This window comes from Moschus berezovskii, chromosome 22, assembly GCF_049115385.1.
Source record: "Moschus berezovskii isolate FMDL1 chromosome 22, NW_MosBer_1.0, whole genome shotgun sequence".
Classification (NCBI taxonomy): domain Eukaryota; kingdom Metazoa; phylum Chordata; class Mammalia; order Artiodactyla; family Moschidae; genus Moschus; species Moschus berezovskii.
This window is the reverse complement of record NC_142481.1, coordinates 37576222-37589399: the sequence shown is the minus strand read 5'-3', so window position 1 is coordinate 37589399 and position 13178 is coordinate 37576222. Positions and strand designations below refer to the sequence as shown.

Genomic DNA, 13178 nt, shown 5'->3' with positions numbered 1-13178 from the left:
AATTGATCATAGGTGTATGGGTTTATTTCTAGGCTCTATTTTCACTGTTCCATAGATCCGCATGTCCATTTTTATACCCTTACAACACTGTTTTGATTTTACTGCAGCTTTGTAGTATTATCTGAAGTCTGGGAGAGTTATGCCTCTTGCTCCGTGGTCCCCATCCCTAGGCCGCCTCACAGGATTGCTTTGGCAATTCTGGGTCTTTAATAGTTCTTATAAAAATTTTTGGATTATTTGTTCTAGTTCTGTGAAAAATGTCTTGCGTATTTTGATAGGTATCATACTAAATTTGCACATCGCTTTGGATAAAATAGCCATTTTAACAATATTAATCCTTGCAATCCTCTTGGAAGGGAATGGGATATCTTTCCATTTCTATGAATCCTCTTTAATTTGCTTTACTAATATTTTACAGTTTTCAGCATATTAGTCTTTCACCCTTTGGTCAGGTTTATTCCTAGGTGTTTTTTTAAAATTATTTATTGATTTATTTTTGGTTGCACTGGGTCATTTTTGCTGGCTGCAGGATTTTCTCTAGCTGTGGCAAGCAGGAGCTATTCTCTAGTTGCAGTGTGTGGGCTTCTCATTTCAGTGGCTTCTCTTGTTTTAGAGCATGGGCTTCAGGAGTTGCAACATGCAGGCTCGGTAGTGGCAGCACACAGGCTTGCTCCGAGGCATGTGGAATCCTCCCAAACCAGGGATCAAAGCCATGTCCCCTACTTTAGCAGACAGATTCCTAACCACTGTACCACTGGGTAAGTCCTTTTTTTTTTTTTTTGGTGCTATTTTAAAAGGGTTTCTTCTTCTTTTTTTTTTTACATTCCTTTTCTGATGATGTTTCATTGTTATTATAAAGTGCTGCAACTGATTTTTTAATATTAATCTTGAATCCCGCTACTTTGCTGAGTTCATTTATTAGATCTAGCAGTGTTTGCGTGGAGTCCTTAGGGTTTCCTAGTATCATGTCATCTGCATGTAGTGACACTTTTACCTCTTCAGGGCCTCACACTCTTGAAGGGCCTCGAATGGAGACATTTGGAAGCTTCCTACAATCAAGGGTGACAGATTGTTTTTGTAATGTGTGTTACCCCTGTGACATTTGGTATTTCTTTATTTTGCATCTGCCAAGAGCCCTCAGAAATAATCCCCTCAGCTCCTCTCCTGACCTCTGAGAGGCCTCAAATCCTGAGAATCAGATCCTCCCTGGGGAGCCTGGGTGTGTCCCTGTTTTGGGTTTCATTACCCTCCCCAGGGACTGTGGGGACAGGTCTGCCCCTACGCAGAGCTCAGAGGATTCTGAGGGGCTGAGAGGGTGCCCCCATACCCCACTACACCTGGGCCAAACCACGCAGTAGTGGCCAGGTGCAGATCTGGGTACCAGCAAGGCAGATGCACACCCCCAAAATGTGGAGGGGCGTGTTTTGAAACATTTGGACGTGTGAGCTTTTTTTAATGGCCACATGGGAAAGGCCAGCACATTATGAAGGTTGGTGGAGGGAACATAAGCAGACTTATGGGCATTTGTTGTACTAACTCTAAGCCCTAAGGAAAAAAGGATGAGCAGGACTTTTGCTAGACTCACCAGAGATGCCCCAGGTTGTGCAAAGCAGAAGAGAGCCATGTGGTGGCAGGGACCTCCCCCTGCTTCCCACAGATCTCCGGAGACGGGAGCTGGAGGTGGGTTGGGGGCATGGAGGCAGCCAGGACTAAGGTAGCTTCTCAAAAATGCTCAGGGCCCCAGATGCCTCCAGCGTGGCCCCCCCGGCATCAAAAAAACACCATGGCCTCAGCATCCTTGAGGCTGTCTCAGGGAGCCTGGGAGGGACCACGTGGTCCCCTCACCTGCTACCTCACCCTGCATAAGACCCTGAAAACTCAGTCACTCTCAAAGGTAGGGGGACCTCCTAAACCCAATGTTTCATTTCCTGCCAGTCTGACAGAGAAGGAACTCAAAATAGAAATCATATTTGTTTATATTAGACTGATTTATAGAATAAGAATATGTGATTAAGAATACAAAGAATACTATTGTATGCTTAAATTGGTTTAGTTAGTTAGTTCAGTCGCTCAGTCGTGACTGACTCTTGGCGACCCCATGAATCACAGCACGCCAGGCCTCCCTGTCCATCACCAACTCCCGGAGTTCACTCAAACTCATGTCCATTGAGTCGGTGATGCCATCCAGCCATCTCATTCTCTGTCGTCCCCTTCTCCCCCCACCCCCAATCCTTCCCAGCATCAGAGTCTTTTCCAGTGAGTCAACTCTTCGCATGTAGATAATAATAATATTTACTGTTAAGCACTTCCTATGTGCCTACTAGATATTTGTTTCACTAAGCTCTAAATGTTTTATTTAGATATATATACAAAACCCTTTCATCATTTCCAGCCACTATGAGGTCATTGTTATCATTGTCCCCTTTTTGTGGAGGAAACTGAAGCACAGAGAGGTTAAGAAACCTGCAGCAGAGCCCAGATTTGGACCCAGGCATCCTGGCTCCAGAGCTAAAACTCTCAGCCCATCCTGAGGTTGGTGACCAGCTTACATACAGACTTCTGTGCCGAGCAGAACCACTGAAATGGAAATAATATTGTCACTGCATGCTGTCATTGCCTCAACCATAGCATCTAAAATCATCGTGTGTCAATCACAATTGGTTCAGACCACCATCCCAATGTGTCACTGCGACTGTTTCTCAAAGTGTGGGGCTCCCAGAGACCAGAGAAGGCATGCGATGATTTTAGATGGCTCAGCCAAGACAAAGGATGACACAGAATGAGACCATTCCTCCCTTTCCTGTTCTCTCTGGATCCAGCGTGGGCAGAGAGGAAACCTCAGGTTAGTGTTGCTATGGCCTCAACGCCTCCCGGACATGTCCTAGTTCCCCTCTGCAGACTCAGCTATGAGCCTTTAGCAGGCCCCCACCTCACTAGAAATTACCAACACGACCTAGTTCCCCCTGTCTTTGTGGTTATTTCTATTTATGGCAGGCCAGGCTGGTTTTCCATCTGAATTATAATGTAAAGCTTCCTATTTAAATACACTGAATTGAATGAAAAAGCGAGTTAGCGAATAAGCGCAGAGTTGGTACATGCTTGCATGCATGCGTGCTAAGTCACTTTAGTCGTGTCCGACTTTTTGTGATCCTATAGGCTATAGCCTGCCAGGATCCTCGGTCCATGGGATTCTCCAGGCAAGAATACTGGAGTGGGTTGCCACGCCCTCTTCCAGCAGAGTTGATACAGAATATACAAAAATCAAGAAGTGAGGTATGTGTGGAGGACATGCGGAACCCTTTGGAGTGAGATTTAGGGCTGGCCTGGAAGACTGAGCTTGGCGTGTCATCCCCAGCAGCTCATGTGGAGAATATCACTGGCCATGAGGTTGGTCTACCCAAGAGCGCTGAGACACAGCCCTGAGCCACCGCCACCCCCAACCTCAGGTGTTACGCTTTCTCTGCTAACCGAACAAGCCCCGGGGTCACTTGGCCAGGTGGGCTGATCTTACTCCACCTCACCCCAACTCTGTGCCCACCTCAAGCCAGGAGGAGGGGATAGTAAGAGTGGATCTCTTCTCATGAAATGTTCGGCTTGACCTGCCTGAGGATATCGCAGACAACCTTGCCCAGTGTCATCCAAAAACAAACGAATTAAAGGCAAAACGGGCAAGTCTGGTTTTGACCTGCCTGAGGATATCGCAGACAACCTTGCCCAGTGTCATCCAAAAACAAACGAATTAAAGGCAAAACGGGCAAGTCTGGTTTGAGTCAAGGCAGACTCAAAGTGACAGGGGTTCGCCGCCAGGCACCAGTATGTCCCCCAGCTCTTTGTCAGCAGGCAGCAAACAGCAGGAGCCCGAAGGCCACTGTGGGGACCCTGTCACAAATAAATGGGTCCAGACAGGCTCTCTCTCTGCATTGGCCCCTGAGGACACCTCTCCTCTGGGTCTGCCTGTCAACACCTGGGAGACTCTCCTTTCCTGAAAGGGAATTTGCTGGGCAGACAGCCACAGTCCTCAGAAAGACCAGCTCCCACCAAACTCTCAAAGTCAGTAGATTCTGTCTGCAGTGGACCTTCACCTCATCTCCTGGTCCATTTCCCTCTGATTATTCTTCCCCCTGACCCAGCTCCTTGATCCAAGCCTCTTCACTGGCCTGGAGATCTGAACAACTTGTTTAAACTAGGGTATGAGTGATTAACCTGTATGAAAACTGATGATCTGCAAAATGCCACGTTTAACCCCCCCAAAATAAATTGCTAATTGTGGAATTTTAGGCACAGAGAGAAGGGGACTATTATGCCTTAAATCACCACAAAGCAAGACGAAGGCATTGGTCAGCAGAGGAAGAAGGGGTGGTTTTCCAGGAGCCCAAATAGGAGTCCCACACCAAGACCACAACACCCATGCAGAAAGCAGCCCAAGCCATGCAGAAACACACAACACGGACACCAGCATGCTGGGTGGGCGGTTTCACGCTACCTAGACGCCGGACTGAACTCCTGGTCTCCTTGACGAAGCTGGAGTTGGACAAGTTTGTCCTCCGGGAGACGAGGACAGGGATGCGGGTGATGGGGGGGCGGTAGCTGGGCACGTTGGGGAGGTGCTCCACCAGGTTTGGGGGGACAAGCCTGGGGGTCACTTGGCCAGGCGACTGGTCCTGGACTAGGTGATTCAGCTCCATGTCCCGGCCTGGTTTAGCCATAGTGCTGAGGCCAGGGGGTCTCAGGCAGAGGCAGGACCCTGGGGACTGCAATGAGGAGCAAAGAGTTGGGAGAGGCAGAGAAGGCGGGGCTCTTCCCCACCACTGTCAACACAGACCAGCCCAGTGCCCACCTGCACTTGCAGCAGTGTACCCAGAGTCTGAAGCATCACTCTTGTCCCTGGAGGGCAACACCAGTGTGTGGCTGGTCCACCCACAGCTCTGAGAGACAGCCCTGAGCACCACCCAGTTCTGGCACTTTCTCTCCTTAACCAACCATCATAGCATTTCCTACTTTAGAATCAAAGAACCTAGAACTCCTCAGGCTCTTAGGCTAACAGGCAAACATTTTTAGTCCATAGGATTTTCCATCCTAAAGAAACCCTGGAGCTCAATTAATTTCACTTCCAAGCAGACACAATAACTTTTCCTAGGTTCCTGGTTCCCCAAATAGGCTGCATATTGGAATTGCCTAGGGAGGCCTGGCAATGCCTGATGCCCAGGCCCACCCCCAGAGATTCTGCTTTAATGGTCTGAGGTGAGGACTGGCACGAGCATTTTTTTAAATCTCCCCCAAATGATTCATGAGAACCAGGACTCAAGACCATTGTCTCTCAAACACAAACGTGCAGAGAAATCTTCAGGGATCTTGCTACAGTGCAGTTTCTGCTTCAGCTGGTTGGTGTGGGGTTTGGGATTCTGCATTTTAAAGCAGCTCCCAAGTGACACCAAAGCTGCTGGTTTAAGAGCCACACTTTCAAGTGGCGGCAGACAGAGGGCCATGCCTCAGTGTTTCTGAAAGTGTGATTCCCATGCCACCTGCTTCCAAATGACCTGGGGAAGGGCGTGGAACCAGCCCCATGGAACCCTAGTTTGCACCCCTGATCCTGGTCTTGCTCATCTGTGCAGACTTAGTAGGCTTCCAGTGCTGCTGCTGCTGCTAAGTCACTTCAGTCGTGTCCGACTCTGTGTGATCCCACAGACGGAAGCCCACCAGGCTCCCCCTTCCCTGGGATTCTCCAGGCAAGAACACTGGAGTGGGTTGCCATTTCCTTCTCCAATGTGTGAAAGTGGAAAGTGAAAAGTGAAAGTGAAGTCGCTCAGTCGTGTCCGACCCTTAGCGACCCCACGGACTGCAGCCTACCAGGCTCCTCCATCCATGGGATTTTCTAGGCAAGAGTACTGGAGTGGCTTGCCATTGCCTTCTCCGAGGCTTCCAGTAGATTTGGGTTAAAGTTAACAGAGGATGTTTTTCAAAGACCAGGTGGGAAGCAGACTCAGGACACCTGGGGTTAAGACACCTGGGTCCACCCCATTTCCAATGCTGGCTGCCTGGGAAACAGGTTCACAACCCCAATTATGGTCTCTTCCTTCAGGGCCAGGGATGCATGGTCACCCCCACTCTGCCCAACAATCCAGTGAGGTAGGTACTGTTACTGCCCGCTCTTCTTGACTTGGAAGCCACAGTTAAGAGAGGTCACAGACTGGCTCCAGGTCACACAGAAAGGAAGTGGGGGAGCCAGGAGTGACATGAAGGTCTGTGTCCTTGCTGCCCACACAGAGCCTTAGTTTTCTCATCTATAAAATGGTCTGTCTGCCTCCCAGGGAGTCTGGAGCACTGCTAGTGCCTTAAGGATTGTGGAGGTTTGCAAGACCTGGGTTCACTGTCCAGCTGGCCTCACTCCCCTAGACTCTGTCCTGTCATCTCTGAAGTTCTCAGGATTAGGGGTCAGAGTGACAAATGACCAAACCTGTACCAAAGATCTCAGCAGTAAGGAAAAACTCAAAAGACACAGAGTCTAGGACAAGCTTTTAGCAAGCTCTGGTCCCAATTTTCATTCAGGTATGATACATTTTAGCCAACTCTCACTGGTCTGTAGCCTAGAGAGTTGTGGACCCAGTGAAGAGGTTGGCAGGAGGGATTAGCTGGGAGTAGGGTTTCCCTGGGCCTCCTGGGGTCCTGGGGTTTCCCAGGTGGTGCAGTGGTAAGGAACCCGCCTGTCAATTCAGGAGACGCAGGAGATGCGGGTTCGATCCCTGGGTCGGGAAGATTCCCCTGGAGTAGGAAATGGCAACCTGCTCCAGTATTCTTGGCTGGAGGGTCCCATGGACAGAAAAGCCTGGTGAGCTGCAGTCCATGGGGTTGCAGAGTCACACAGGGCTGAGTGAGTGAGCACGCACACACCTGGAGTCCTGGTGGGGTGGGGGCAGGGGGAAGGTGGGGGCAGGGCCTCAAGGCAATTCCCTTGGGGCCTTTGAAATACTTCATCAGACTCTGATTATGTGGCCCTAACATGCAGAAAATGTGTTTTGCCTGAGGATGGGATGAGTTGGGGAGGGGAAGGAGTTGAGAGGCAGAGGGGGAGGGCTTGCCCCTGTGCCCCAGCTGCCCCCAGCTTCAAAGAAGCCTGGACATTCTTATGCAACCCCACCCCACCACACACCTACCTCCTGAGCTGTCAACCAAGGCCTCTTGTTGCAGCTCCTGCAAAAGATAAAGAGGAAACCGAAGCGGTGACCATCCAACCATCCCTGCCCTGGTGCAGCCCAGCCAGTGTCAGGGGATCTGCCCTCAGGCATCTTCATGGGCCCAAGTCTACTCCTTACCCTGCCCGCTGGTCACACCTTCAGCCCACCTTCTGGAGCATCCAGTGCACACAGGAGCCCCAGGCCCCAACACCTGGGCCTGTCACATATCATGAGGGGAAATTCTCGGGCAACCCTCTGCGTGTGGAGACAAAGCAACTAAAGCAGTCCCCATGGCACTCTGCGCCTGGCACCACATTTCACAGACTACAGTTCAGTTCAGTTCAGTCGCTCAGTCGTGTCCGACTCTTTGCTACCCCATGAATCACAGCATGCCAGTCCTCCCTGTCCATCACCAACTCCTGGAGTTCACTCAAACTCATGTCCATCGAGTCGGTGATGCCATCCAACCATCTCATTCTCTGTCGTCCCCGTCTCCTCCTGCCCCCAACCCCTCCCAGCATCAGAGTCTTTTCCAGTGAGTCAACTCGTCGCATGAGGTGGCCAAAGTATTGCAGTTTCAGCTTTAGCATCAGTCCTTCCAATGAACACCCAGGATTGATCTCCTTTAGAATGGACTGGTTGGATCTCCTTGCAGTCAAGGGACTCTCAAGAGTCTTCTCCAGCACCACAGTTCAAAAGCATCAATTCTTTGGTGATCAGCTTTCTTCACAGTCCAACTCTCACATCCATACATGACCATGGGGAAAATCCATAGCCTTGACTAGATGGACCTTGGTTGGCAAAGTAATGTCTCTGCTTTTTAATATGCTATCTAGGTTGGTCATAACTTTCCTTCCAAGGAGCAAGCGTCTTTTAATTTCATGGCTGCAATCAGCATCTGCAGTGCTTTTGGAGCCCAAAAAATAAAGTCTGACACTGTTTCCACTGTTTCCCCATCTATTTCCCACAGCCTACAGCTATGTACAAAACTCTGGAGAGGGGTTTTTAGCCCCATTTTACAGAGGTGACCACTGAGGCCCAGGGTAGGGTCTTACTAGGGTCACATAACTACATGAGGACTGGAGCCCAGAACCACTGCTGCCCACTCACGGCCATGTTGCCAAGGCCCTTCTTGATGCTGTCTGATCCCTGACACAAGCAGGGCCTTATAGCAACTACCATCCCACTCTTCTTTATTCAGTGGGCATCTCATCGGCTGAACGCCCACTCCCCGTAAACAAAGCGGACAAGGCCCCAGCCCCTTCCACTGACTTCGGCACAGGCCTCCAAGGTAGCCGGGGCACGAGGCCTGGTGCTGCTCCATACCTGGTGTGAGATGCTCTGGTCCTGGGCTCCGCTTACTTCGTCCTGCTCCTGGGCTCCGCCCACTTCACTCTGGTCCTGGGCTCCGCCCACTTCACTCTGGTCCTGGGCTCCGCCCACTTCACTCTGGTCCTGGGTTTCACTTTCTTCACTCTGGTCCTCCTCACTCTGGTCCACCAGATAACTATCCAGCAGGACACTGTGACTGCGAGGGGGCAGGAGGCAAGGTCTGGGGTTAGGGATATTAAATGTTTTCCGAGCTGTGCTGAGTGCCAGGCTCTGTGCCAGGAGCTGGAGCACAAAGATGCCTAAGGATCGGTCCTCCGCCTCTTGAAGCTCCCAGCACCGGGCAGGCGGCAGACACCACGTCCTGTTAACAATCTCACCGTCTGCGTCACGTGCTGGAGCAAGTGGCTGTGAAGGGCACAGCCACAATTCTGCTAGGAAGGAGGGCTTCTCAGAGGAGATGGCCTGTGAGTTGGAAATAGGTGGGGAATGGTGTCCAGGAAACAGGAACAGCATGTGCAGAGAAAATCCTGGAGCAGGGTGTTGAGGAAACATCCTCTGCAGCAGGGGAGACTAACGGGCACTGTATGGTGTTCAAAATCTATGCCCAGCATTTCCCCTCTTTGAGTCTCCAGACAACCTTGAAGATGGAGGCAGAGAAGGAAGTATGAGAAAAGTGAGGCCCAGAGAGGTCAACTGGCCTGACCAAAATCACACAGCATATTGTCCCACATCACACAAAACTCAGACACACACCCTGATTTCTTTGAATGCCATGAGATCAGAGCCACACTACAATTGCTGAAGGTTTCAGAGGCCCCTGGCCCAGGCAAAGGCATACATGAGTGACAGGGTCCAGGGTGAGACTATAGGGAGCAGGGGGGAATATGGCAAATCAGAGAACCCCTGCCCATCTGAATCAGCAACCCCATTCTGCTTGGAATGGGTACCCTGCGGCCAGATCTGATTTTCAAGAAAAGACTAAACTACACATTTGAATGTGGAATCTTCCCATCTTTAGAGGCTGATAATTAATCCAAACTAATATCTATATTAAAATCTGTATGATCTATATTGACATCTATATTAATATATGTCAATATCCCAAAGAGCCTGTCTCCAGGCTAAATTGGGCTCTGAGATGCCTGTGTGCAATCTCTGGATTAAAATGATGACTTGGGACCAAGGGCTAATGTGATTTTTGTGGTTAGAATTAGATCCGGCTTCCTAGCAGCCTCAACCCACACCATGGACCATTGTCACCGAGGGACCCATGAAGGATGCTCTTCAGCATCTGCTGCCCAGAAAACCTGGATCTCCCATCCTCTACCCAAAGGGGCAAGTCTCAGCCTCTGAGGTGGGTGAGGAGATGGGGCCCAGTTGGTTTGGAGACAGGAGCCTGGGAGAAGGAATCAGCCAGCAATCATATTATCACAGCAGTTCCCAAAGGCTGAGTGCCAGGCACAGGGCCAAGCACTTGGCACACACAATGTCCCACCAAATCCTCACCCAAATGACCCTAAGAGCCCAGCTGCGATTGCATTTAAGTTTAGTAATCGGAGGCTCAGAGAGGTCAGATGGCCTGGCCAAGGTCAAACAGCCTGTACCACATGAATCTGGATAAAAGATGGGCATATCTGACCCCAGTGCCAAGTCCTTAATACTCCACTGCCAGCCTCTGAAAGTCTGCACAGCCCCAGGTGATGTGGATGAGTGAGGTGAGTGTCTAGAGGATTCAAGCACCCAACTCATTTTTTTTTTCTCTTCATTGTATACCTATTTCCACTGTGAGGAGACTGAGTTGTCAGATTCTATCCTGCCCAGGAAGAAACAGATTCTCTTAAAGAAAAGGGCATATTATGACTTTCACAGGGCTTGGCACTTCAGCCTTCATGGGCTCCTTCCTCCACAAATATATTTTAAAAATTCTATTTTGTGACTTATTTCATATGAAGATTAACACGTTAATATTATAGTTAAAATATTCTCTTTCATCTTAAAGTTCATTTGTTGGGTCTGCTTTTGAAAGAAATTAAAATGTTCTTTGCATCCTAAGTCGCTTCAGCCGTGTCTGTGCTTTGTGACCCTATGGACTGTAGCCCGCCAGGCTCCCCTGTCCTTGGGATTCTCCAGGCAAGAATACTGGAGTGGGTTAGTATGCCCTCCTCCAGGGGATCTTCCCGCCTCAAGGATCAAAGCTGTATCTCTCATATTTCCTGCATTGGCAGGCAGGTTCTTTAGCACTGGCACCACTTGTTCTTGGAGGGCTTCTAAAAGTATTACAGAAACCATGCCCTCAAGCCTAACAGAGAAGAAGGCCCTGCCCAGAAGGGGTGGATGGGCTGGTATTGCAAGAAGCTGACTTGACTCTCCTTCCCTGAAACAGATGCAGTGGCCTCCTCGGTTCTCAGAGCGTGAAGGCCCAGGAAATGAACTTCCCACAGTCCCAGTCAAGAGACTTCCTGGGGTCTTGCTCATTCTAGAATCAGGCCTGGAAAGCAAGTCCCTGGGAAGCCTCCATTTGCTTATATGTCAAATGGGTAGGACTTATCCAACCTCTACCATACAGTCTGGCTTTTTCTTTTCTTTTTTTTTTTTTTTTGGCCATACTGCGTGGCATGTGGGATCTTAGTTCCCTGCCCAGGGATCGACCCATAACCCTGCATTGGAAGCACAGAGTCCTAACCACTGGATTGCCAGGGAAGTTCCAGCCTGGATTATTTGAGTGAGGTCAGAAGTGCCAGTGAGAAGCTAAGAGAAAGCCCAGCCTGACCTACGACACAATCCCAGCTCTGCGCTTGCTTCCAGGACACCCTGGACATGTGGGCTGCTGTCTCTGGGCCTCAGTTCTCTCATATGTGAAATGGGATTAGCAGTAGGAGCCCTGGCACAGCATGTGGCAGGGAACACAAGTGCTCATCAAATGACAGCTGTTATTAAGACTGTTCCTGTCGTACTTATTATTAATCCCAGAGGAGGTGACGATCTATGAATCACCCACGGAGATGGAAGAACATTTTACACAAACATCTCCAGCTATGGAGACACCATAACAGGCCCTATGGTGGCCCTGTCAGCCTCACCAGGGGCTGTTTGGGGACCCATGTACCCAAAAATCTTATTGCCCCTGGTTGGGAGTGTTCCCACTGCCTGCCAAGGCCCCCCTCCTGACCTGCCCAGAAGCAGCAGACCATGAGCTTCTGGAAAGCTCCCAAATTCCTGGGATTTGCAAGCAGAGGCTCAGACAGACTGGCTGAGGCAGGGAACGCAGAGATCCCAGCTCTCTGAGTTAAAGATGTGGGAAGTAGCAGCTACAGCCTCTGGCAAGAGTTTACCAGTCCACTGCTCCTCCCTCAAGCCACAAGGCAGGCCGTGTCCCCAGCTTAAGGACCTCACTGTAGACTCTTTGCCCGGTACCCCTCAACCCCGAAAGAATGAAGGAGGGGAGCCCTTAGGGAGAATCAGGCACCTACTTGGATCTTGCTCTCTTTGCCAACAGGGACGCCCATGATGCAGGAGCTCAGCTGGGGGCAATGACGTTCATCCCAAGCCCCGGGTTGGTGTGTGCCAGTGGAGAATTGGGGAGCCCTGGCCCAGCCCCGAGTCTGCAAGGCGAACTCCAGAGCCAGTGTGACTTGAGTGGCAGATGAGCCTCCAATCCTTCCTGCTTCTAATCAGATTGAGGGGATGTGCGGGGAACTCTGCAGAAACGCCCCCAGGGAGACCAGGTGGGGACCAAAAGGCTGTGGTTGCTAGGAAAAGCCGAGCTGTTGCCAGCAGAGATCAGGTCGCTAGGCGACCATCTGCCCGTTACCAGGGCCTGCGCGTCATCAGTAACCCCTGTGTCTCCACAGAGCTGGCAAGAGCATCCTTCCCCAGCCGGCAACAGCCCAGCCGCCTGTCCCATGCCTGACACCCTCTGGCGCTGTGCCTGGGATCAGCCACTCTGTAATCACAAGACCCTTGTCCTTACTTGGGGCCCTATGCCCCAAAGTTCCCTGAGTTTGAAGTTCTGGGCAAATATTTGTGTGATCAGGTACATGCCTGGCAGTGTTTGCAGGTAACTGTATGCGTGTGCTTGTGTATAGTGTGGATACATGCAGGTGAGTGCACCTGTGCCGGGGTTACTTGGGCATGTCGGCAGGCTGGGCGTGGGTATAAGTGCCCTGACAACACATAAGTGTGCACACAGCCCAGCACACTTGTGTCTGGGTGCAGGTGTGTATGCACAGTGCAGATAGGTGTGGAGTGCCCATGGGTATTAGGCAGAGAACATATGTGCAGTTAGTATGTGTGCCTGGGTGCACTGGTTCCCTGGCCTTCAAGTGGTGTTTTAGTTCAAGAGTCATGGCATATAAAGGGATTTGTAGGCCTGTGTGCTGGGCATGTGTGTGTTCTGGCAGAACAGCTCAGAGCTCTGCACTATACCCAGAGGCAAGTGGAAAGAAGAGAGCAGATAGGGCTGTACTAATGAAGACCCAGGCAGTACCTAAGGTCTTCACCTAAGGGAGGCGCACTCACCTGGTAATGAGAGCATCCTGGCTCTGGAGGGGCCTAGAGGGCAGAATTAGGACCAGGTTACAGAAGTCAAAAGGAAGCACTCTTAGTTTTAGCAGAAGAAATAATTTCCTAAGTCAGAGGTATGTGTGGATGGAATGGATAGCCTTTGAGAGGTTG

The 13178-nt window shown here is 50.5% G+C and overlaps 1 protein-coding gene across 1 annotated transcript in view; it reads right to left on the bottom strand.

Moving 5' to 3' along the window:
* Positions 1-13178, bottom strand: part of CNGB1 (cyclic nucleotide gated channel subunit beta 1) — a 67771-nt gene that overhangs the window by 38356 nt on the left and 16237 nt on the right. Inside the window, exons 14-16 of the mRNA XM_055413227.2 lie at positions 13023-13055; positions 8499-8700; positions 7152-7188 (exon numbers count right to left, since the gene is read on the bottom strand). Coding sequence (XP_055269202.2) covers positions 7152-7188; positions 8499-8700; positions 13023-13055 — 272 coding nt within the window. The remainder of the gene's footprint in view (positions 1-7151; positions 7189-8498; positions 8701-13022; positions 13056-13178) is intronic.